At 39.4% G+C, this 9,373-nt stretch overlaps 1 protein-coding gene across 1 annotated transcript; it reads left to right on the top strand.

Annotated features, from left to right (window-relative positions):
• The first annotated feature begins 1,842 nt into the window (after positions 1–1,842).
• BMP10 (bone morphogenetic protein 10) lies at positions 1,843–8,875 on the top strand. Its single transcript, XM_090281455.1, has 2 exons — positions 1,843–2,193; positions 6,719–8,875. Exons 1-2 carry the CDS (start codon positions 1,863–1,865, stop codon positions 7,657–7,659), a joined length of 1,272 nt encoding a protein of 423 aa, XP_090137581.1. The 5' UTR covers positions 1,843–1,862; the 3' UTR covers positions 7,660–8,875.
• Positions 8,876–9,373: the final 498 nt, after the last annotated feature.

Here is a 9,373-nt window from a genome sequence, read left to right as displayed (position 1 = left end):
TGAAGTAGGAGCAGAAGTTTCAACCAAGATGGAACAACGAAGCAAAATCAACAACTACTAAAGCAATGGAACTTTGAGGAGGGGGTTTTTTTTCCTCAAAATTCTGTTCTTTCTATGGTAATTTTTAAAAATTGTTGCAAAATTTTACATTTTAGGAGAAAAAAGAATCAAAAGATGACCATTAAACTTGGGAGCTTGGAGGGGGGAAAAATTTGAAGATATTATAGCTAACCTATTGGGGTAATGGCAGGAAAATGTAACTTGGAAATTAAGAGTATTCCAGTGCATTCAATATCTAGACTCAGCCCTCTGAACACAGTGCCAGGGCGCCTGAGTAATCACACAGGGAGCACACTGAGCAAGGCATGGGGACATCACCAGTCTTGCTGCCTTGGTGGCAAAGCTTCCCCTACCCCCAAAAGTTTTCACAGAACCATCCTGACTGGGCCATGCTGATACCACCACTAATTGGGGTTGGAAAGTGAGATGAACTTGATTTGTCTTTTCTAAACCAGACATAGACAGTCAATGCTTTTGGACCAAGGCATTTGTCATTTTTCATTTTACCTAGTAATGTTATGCATCAAGCTTTTACTGGAGCTGCTTAATAATCAATCTGATTGAGCCATAAAGAGAGATTTGGGAAGGATTTGGGTTATGTTACTAACTCACTGCATGGGTGAAGGACTTGCAAATTGCCTGCTTCCTGACTAGGGACTTTCTGGGAAGAGCTGGGCTGGGCCTTAGTTAGCCTTTCAGTATCGCTGTTCACGCCCAAGTCTAGGCGAACACTGGTTCAAAAGTCTGATGGTTTTATTTTTTAAATAAGAATCAGACTGCCTGGGTTTAAATCCTGGTTCTATCACATTTTAGCATTGTCTATATGGATCACTATGGCCTCCAGCAAGCTATTGAGCCATAGTGATCCATATATACAATGGGGATAATAATATTACAGGGAACACATTAGGTGATACATGTAAAGCACTTAGCACAATGCCTGTTTGTAGGAAAGAATCTAATACATTTTTATTGCTTTTATAATGAAGCACTATCTCTATTTTTCAAAAGCCATTTTAGCCAGGACAAATCTGTACAAAAAAAAAAAAAAGGCTGTTGACCATGAAGTTTATATTTTCCTATAACTAAAAATATAAATTCTAAAAATTTATATGAATTCATTTATATCTATTAACTTGGAGATTTTGGATATTTAGCCTTTCTTAAAAATGTTTATTGAAAAATTAAAAAGTATAGCAAATATTGTTATGCACTTTATTTAATTTTCAAAATCTCACATTCTGTTGGAAATAAATTAACTTTCTAAAAAAAAAAAAAAATGTTTATGTGAGGATGAAAGCTCCATTACTCGAATTAACACATATTGCCATTGATGTGTACTGTGTTGATTCTTAATATTTATTACACGCATGTGTGAAACCAAACTGCGTAAAAGCAGAATTTAGGCATTCCTGCAAAAAGGAAGTGAATTGAAAGGAAGAGAAGCAGAGCCTTTGCAGGGAGAAAATTGTCCTATCTCTCAGCCAGTGTCAGAATGTGAAAATGTTTACAAAATGCTCATTAAAAGAAAAAAGGATTGGGAGATAGAAACAAAATCTGGTGCACAAGTTTACACTAGAAAGATAAGAAAGGCTAGGCCCCTATAGGGGATTTTGTTATCCAATTACTGCAACCTGACTTTTGGGGGAAGAGGAAGAATGGTAGGGGGAGGGAGAGAGAGGAAGAGTTTCCAAACTTGTCTCCAGTGACAGGAGACATTTACGCTCCGCAAGATAAAACTGCCACTTAGAGCCCAAGAGAGCTAAACCTTCCTGGGTTGGCCTGGGGGCTCAAGCAGAGTCATGGGTTCTCTGGCACTGCAGCTGTGTGCTCTCCTCTGCCTGGTGGCTCACTCTGTTTCTGGCAGCCCCATCATGAGCCTGGAGCAGTCACCTCTGGAAGAAGATATGCCCCTCTTCGATGTCTTCTCAGAGCAAGATGGTGTTGACTTTGACACCCTGCTGCAGAGCATGAAGAATGAGTTTCTCAAGACATTGAACCTGTCTGACATCCCTACACAGGATTCAGCCAAGGTTGACCCTCCAGAGTACATGTTGGAACTCTACAACAAATTTGCAACAGACCGCACCTCCATGCCGTCTGCCAACATCATTAGGAGTTTCAAAAATGAAGGTAAGTTTACATTTTATTGTTGAAATTTGCTTTGGATTATTTTTTCAAGAAGTGATAAGTAAATTTATAATGCATGGGAATAATATAGATATATGGGGATTGTACACAGATACACAAAACAATGCACATTATGGCCTACACCATTTCTATGCTTACTTTCTGAATGGTTTTAATAGGTACTAAAGATTATCTTTTAATTCGAAGTCATAAAGTGTCTACCATCATTTTGACATTATAATAAGATCTTTAAATTTTTTAAATTTTGACAGCAAAGTAATACAAAAAATTAGTGTTGGCTTATTACTATACATTTATTGTTAATTTTCCAGATAGGCCTCAGTTTCTACTTGTCTTTTAATTAATTACAAAATTTGTCAACTTCTACTTAGAATGAAAATAGAAAGAAACCAGAAAGTTGTGGTTTGTGTTTCACTCAAACTTTGGATGAGTTTCCCTTTTGTGACCTGATTTAAAAGTGGTTCAAACAGGATGGAAACTTATATTAGAGGGCCTTACTAAAGTTTTGTTGCGTTTGATGTGACTTATATATCCTTGATGTACTGTTTATAGTTAGAAAGTGTGCCTGGCCCAGTTAATGATGCAGCTTATAGCTATGTCTTTATAGAGAGTGATGCACAATCTTTAAATGTCAGAGGGAAAGTGTTTTCTCCTCACAGATCCTTATTCAGGAACTAAATCTAATGAACTAACAAGTTAATCCTTTGTTTATTATGGTGTTAGTAGGCCAAAAAGAAAAAAGAAAAGACTAATATCTATGGTTAAAAACTGTGGGTCCAAAGAAACTAATTTGTTAATATATACCAATTATGCTTTTATAGTCATTAACCAGGTACAAAAAAGGGTTTATTTAGATCGATGTTGGCCAGACCATCTTCAAAGGAGAAAGGTGTTGTCAAATAAAAAGCTCAGAATTTGAACTTTTGAGAGCAGGTTGACTTCATGGTTGTTAATAATGAGTTTAATTTCTCTGAACCTCAACTTCCTCATCTGTAAATTGGGAATAATATAGCTGTATAATACAATCGAGCAATTCAAAAGAGGTTCTGAGTAAGAAACATTCCATTTGCTATGAAGTGCTGACCAAATATGAGTAATTCCTGACTAATTCCTTAAATTCTAGGCATGACAGAAAATGTTGAGTAGGTATTGCTCAGTCCTTGAAATACCATTTACCTTAAAAATTTAGTTGACAGACTAATTTCTAATATTTAGTAACATATTGGATATGTTATTTAGTAACATTTAATAACATTATGGAAATGGCAAGATGAAATTGCAGATTCCTTTGGAGGTGAGTCTGAATTGAAAATGAACAGTCTCCTTCCGTGGGAGCCCTTCCCTCATAATGTTTCTGGGCCCTGAACCCTCAGTGCCAGGATCAGGGTGTGAGTGGAAAAATGCTCACATCCTCCAGGGAAATTGGAGTTTTTCAGTTCTTAATCCTCCCATAGAGGATTTGGATGATCTAGGTCAGGAAGTGGGTTTTGCAGAGCTTCTCATTACTGGAGATCAGGAGCATCTCTCCTTGGACAGCTCAGGCGCCTGCGCCTCTGCCAGTCTGCAGGAGGAAATGCGCAGCTCCAGGACATGAATTCTGCACTGGGCTTTTCTTGTCAGCTGCTATTGTCTCTCTTCTGACTCTTTGGGTCTGCTCAGTGCAGCGTCCTAGGAGACAAAGTCCAACAAAACAAAACAAAACAAAACAAATGCCCCAATCCCTTCAAACCTAATTAATCTGAGGGAAACAATTGCCACCTCCAATGTGGAAAAAGCACGATGTGTATTCCTACCACTGCTCTGACCTAACCTTGTCATCTGGGGGAAGTCACTTTTCTGCACTGAGGTTCCATCTCTTCTGGTATAAAATGAACAGAGTAGCAATACCTGCATTGTAGGGATATTGTAAGAGCTAAATAAAACTATGTTTGCAGAGCACCTGGAACATGAAATTTGCTCTGAAATGTAACTCCTCCACCTATTACTGATTATGTTTGCAAATGCACAGTAAACTTAGTTTTTAAACAGCTTTATTGAAATATAATTAACATACAATAAACTGCACATATTTACAGTATGTATAACTTGATAAGTATTTTTAAATTCCCACCAAAAGACATTTTTTATTGTTTTTTTAGAGAGGAATTGAGAGAGGAAGGGAGAGAGAGAGAGAAACATCTATGCAAAAAAGAAGCACTGATTGGTTACCTCTCATACATGTCTGGACTGGGGATTGTATGCACCCAGACTGGGACTGAACCCGCAACCTAGGTGTGTGCCCTGACCAGGAGTAGAACCTGCAACCTTTTTTTATGGGATGATAATCCAACCAACTGAGCCACACTGGTCAGGGCAATTTGATAGGTTTTGGCATTTGGAAATAGCCACTGAAACCATCATTACAATCGAGATAGTGAACATATTTGTTACCACCAAAAGTTTTCTAGTGCTCCTTTGTAATCTTTCCCTCTCGCTATAGTGAACCTTTATTCTGCACTTTTCTCATAGGTCAGTCAACCAGTCTACTCCCCTATTTTTGGTCCTCATGTCTCTGTCCAATGTGAGTCATCTCCTCCATTCTTATAAGGGAGGACAACTCCCAAGCTATTTGATGTAATAAGGACACATGTTATAAATCAATTTGATCTGATGCTCCAAATCATCAATTAATCGATATGTTTAAAGAGCCGCCTCTAAAGCACTGTGGCAGATTGAAGGTATAGAAAGGAGTTTAACATGATGTACTCGCCACCATGATGAAAGTCTAGTTGGGAAGATCCATTCATAAAAGGTTAAGTGAAGTACAGAATGTAAATGGCAGAGGTCAAAGGAGAGATAAAGAGTGAGCATTCAAGTGATTCAGAGGGGAGTGAACATCCAGATAGGAAATGAGGAAGGGAAGGTCCCACAAGGAGGAGTCACAACTAGATAGGTGCAGATGAGGCGATGGGGCTTTTCAAAGGTCAGAAGAGCCTATCTAAAGGTGCAATACACACTGAAGGATTGTTTTGGCAAGTGATCAAGATATTGGTCTACTTTAAAGAGGAGTGTTTATAATTTATTTCATCTTTCAACAAAGATCAGTGGAAAAATTGTAATGTTTCATGCACTGGACAGGATGAATGAAAGTAAAGACTGGATCAAGAGGTTTAGACCTGATTATAGCTGGTTTTGAGAGCCGTGTTAAAAAGTTTAAATTTATTCCATTGACCAATATTTCCTGCCAGCAATGTATACAATGACTTTAGGCCGTATCCAGAGAAAGCTACAAATCATGTGAAATCATTATAAACTTTTATTACTGTGCATTAGAAAAAAATCCCCATATCACCTTAAACCAGCCATTTTATAAATGCAATTGTTTAGGACAAGACTAAAAAAGGTAGACGGTATAAAATAATCAGATCAAGTTAAACAAAAATATTAGATTCATGAATTGGGTATATAGTTGGGAAAATGCCGCCAAAGATGATAGAGAGCCCCTTATGTGGTGGTTCTTAGCCTCTTTGGTGTCATAGAACCCTTTGATGACAAAGGCCCTCAGGGGTTCTTTTTAGAAATGTATTACCTGGGACAAGAGTAGAGGAGCTTTGGATTCCTATAAAATTCTTAAAGAGTCAACTTGATAATATTTGAAGATGTGTTTCTAAGATTTAAAGGACCTTTGAAAATTTATGTCAGTACTCTTGAGTGCCAAACTCCATGCACATGCTAATGGTATAAGACTAAGGCAATCTGTCCCCAAGGTTTATTTCCCCCATTTCTCCATGTCAAGGACTGCATACCCAAAATCAACTACTGTGAACCTCCTGGTTTATGGCTATCTTCTTAACCTTATCAGGCAGGGGTCAGCAAACTTTTTCTGTAAAGGGCCAGACATATAGAACGTATTCTAGGTTTATGAGCCATATCTCTCTCTTATGACTCTTTACGCCATTGTAGTACAAGTCATCACAGAAAATACAGAAACAGATTGGTGAGGCTGTGTCCCAATAATAGTTTATTTACCAAAACTAGTGGCCTGTGGGCTATAGTTTACCAACCCCTGGTCTAGATGGAGGTCTTCAGGAAGACCGTTGTCCAGCCAAGTATGTGGAGATACCCACCCATTACAAATGCTAATATGACAACTAATAGGCTCTCATCCCCAAAAAGCTTCAAGAAAAGTACCACAACCCCCTTTGCTAGCTCTTCACTGGTTAGAAAAATTGGGGGCTTGCTCACACAATCTTCAAGGTCCTCCCGGTTCTATAATTCCATGGCTGACAAGCTACCCAAGCATTCCATCATTCATTAAGCTGCCATTTTCCTCATTAGTCTTGGCAGCTTAACTCAATTTAGCCTTCTACTTTCAGTATTCTCTGTGTCAATGAATGTTAACATTTTGTTTATTTTCTTTTATATCCCCTCATTTTTCTCTGTATCAAACTTCCTTCATGGGCAGGCTTTTTTATGACACAAATGTCTGTTTTTCTCTGTAACACACTGCAAATTTCATTTTTTTTAGATCTGTTTTCCCAACCGGCCAGTTTTAATGGGCTCAGAAAATACCCTCTCCTCTTCAATGTGTCCATCCCTCACCATGAAGAGGTCATCATGGCTGAACTCAGGTTGTACACACTGGTGCAAAGAGATCGCATGATATATGATGGAGTGGACCGGAAAATTACCATTTTTGAAGTACTTGAGGGCAAAGAGGACAATGAAAGTGAAAGGAACATGCTGGTCTTGCTTTCAGAGGAGATCTATGGAACCAGCAGTGAGTGGGAGACTTTTGATGTCACAAGTGCCATCAGACGTTGGCAAAAGTCAGGGTCATCCACCCACCAGTTGGAAGTCCACATCGAGAGCAGACACGATGAAATCGAGGACACTGGCAAGGGACAACTGGAAATAGACACCAGTGCCCAGAATAAACATGTCCCTTTGCTTGTTGTGTTTTCTGATGACCAAAGCAGTGAGAAAGAACGGAAAGAGGAACTAAGTGAAATGATCACCCATGAGCAACTTCTGGAGCTGGACAATCTGGGCCTTGATGGTTATTCCAGTGGACCTGGAGAAGAGGCATTGCTGCAGATGAGGTCAAACATCATCTATGACTCCACCGCCCGTATCAGAAGGAATGCCAAAGGAAACTACTGCAAGAGGTCCCCGCTCTACATCGACTTCAAGGAGATTGGCTGGGATTCTTGGATCATTGCCCCACCTGGATATGAAGCCTATGAATGCCGTGGTGTTTGCAACTACCCCCTGGCAGAGCATCTCACACCCACAAAGCATGCAATTATCCAGGCCTTGGTCCATCTCAAGAATTCCCAGAAGGCTTCCAAAGCCTGCTGTGTGCCCACCAAGCTAGAGCCCATCTCCATCCTCTATTTAGACAAAGGCGTCGTCACCTACAAGTTTAAATATGAAGGCATGGCTGTCGCTGAGTGTGGCTGCAGATAGAAAAGGAGTTTGTCACTTATTTAACAACTGTATATGTGTATATTTTGTGTCCCTATTTAATAAGATTATTTAATAAGAATGTACAGATCATAGAGGCTTACTGCCTTAGGGAAATGGACAGGTGAATTTGTTGTAGGAAATGCTTATTATGTTATCAAGTCTCATTTCTTCATATTTGTTTTTCTCTGGACTTGCCATTTCCTGACAATGCCACCTCCAACAGCAGATGGCAAGCCCATACTACTTGCCTTCTATGTCAATTTGAAAACAGAAACCCCTAAGCAAAAATATGGTATCAGAAGATAGATATTTGTATATGTATATGTGTACATAGATAAACTTATAAAACTCTTTCGGTTCTATAGAGGTAGATTAGACTCACACATGTGCACAACTCAATCAAATGTGTATATATCAAAAGTCAATGGTATGTTCTCAGTCACCTCCTTTCTGAGTAGGATATATGTCAAGATAATTTGCACCAGGAATTTAACCATCCTAGGAAGTATTACATTTCTAAATACTGTTGTGAATGTAGCTGAAGCTTTCATCGGCTGAGTTTCTGCCATTGCTCAGAACAGCAGGGCCTGGTAAAGGATGCTGCATGTTTGAGGAGAGGGATTATTTGATGAAGAAACCAAATGGGTTCAAGCGATAATGGCCTTAAGGTACAATAGCAAGGAGTAAACCCATGGGGTATCAATATGCTCTCGAGGGCAGTGCCTGGTCAATAAAGGAAAACAGTGGGGCTTCAGGGCGACATCTGTTTCTGAGGTAACAGGAAAGCAAGGCCAACGTTGGCCTTTATTTCTGCAGAGGTCAGAGAAGGTGGGAGGGGCACGTAGAGAAGGAGGGCAAGAGGATCTAGATGCTATCCTAGGTTGTGCCTGTAAAATTATAAGCAGTTCTAATTAGAGAATTAAATCTTTTGGATGAAATAAAATTTTCAAAGAGCAAGAGGAGAAAAATCAGAAGGGATCTGTCCGTTGGACTCTTCACTCCTTAATATTTTTCTCCCATTCTTAATATTTCTCCCTTGCCTCTTCACTTCTATATTTGTTTTGTCTACCCTTTTTCCTTCCTCTTTCTTTTTGCCCCAGAGCCTCATGTCCTTCTCCTGTTCCTATGTCCCTTGACTTCATTGATGTTCATTGCTTCTGCTGTGACCTTGGAGGGACACTTGAAAGCATTTCTTTCTAGATGAATGAAGTTAATGAATGAAACTAATTTCTAGTTTCCTCCTAATATTTAATTTGATTTTCTTTTAACAATATCCTTTATGAAATGGATCCACCTAAGTAAATAAATTAATAGACACACAGGCAAATGACTTGAAAGCTAAGCCTGGATTTTGAAATCAGGTTTGCCCCATGGTAGAAACCCTATAGGCTTCCCATTCTGTAGTCTTCCCATTTTGGAACTGGCCAGAACTAAGGGACTGGGAAATATTGACAGGAATGATCCACTGTGTCAGCCAGCAGTTGGCCAGTGGGAAGGATACTGAGACTCTGGCTGTGGTCTTAGGCCCCGCCCCCCCAGCCCCCCCCCATGCGGGGTCATAGGCTTTGTGCAGGAAGAACCAGAGCAATGTAGCTCTCAAATTGTTCTGACATCTCCAGACAGATGACACAGATGGTTCACACTAGAATCAGGAATATGATTTCTAGTACATTGTCCCCCACTCACCATATTGATTGCTTCCTTAAAAAGTCTG

Source organism: Furipterus horrens, unplaced genomic scaffold (assembly GCF_987537825.1).
Source record: "Furipterus horrens unplaced genomic scaffold, mFurHor1.1.pri manual_scaffold_6, whole genome shotgun sequence".
Taxonomy (NCBI): Eukaryota; Metazoa; Chordata; class Mammalia; order Chiroptera; family Furipteridae; genus Furipterus; species Furipterus horrens.
The sequence above is the reverse complement of the archived record's forward strand: the minus strand, read 5'-3'. Positions and strand labels throughout refer to the sequence as shown.

What these genes read in the sequence shown, in the direction of transcription:
- BMP10 (XM_090281455.1), top strand. Translation starts at nt 1,863, where the DNA reads ATGGGTTCTCTGGCACTGCAGCTGTGTGCTCTCCTCTGCCTGGTGGCT. An exon ending in TAGGAGTTTCAAAAATGAAG is followed by an intron (nt 2,194 to 6,718) that starts GTAAGTTTACAT and finishes CATTTTTTTTAG; the next exon opens with ATCTGTTTTCCCAACCGGCC.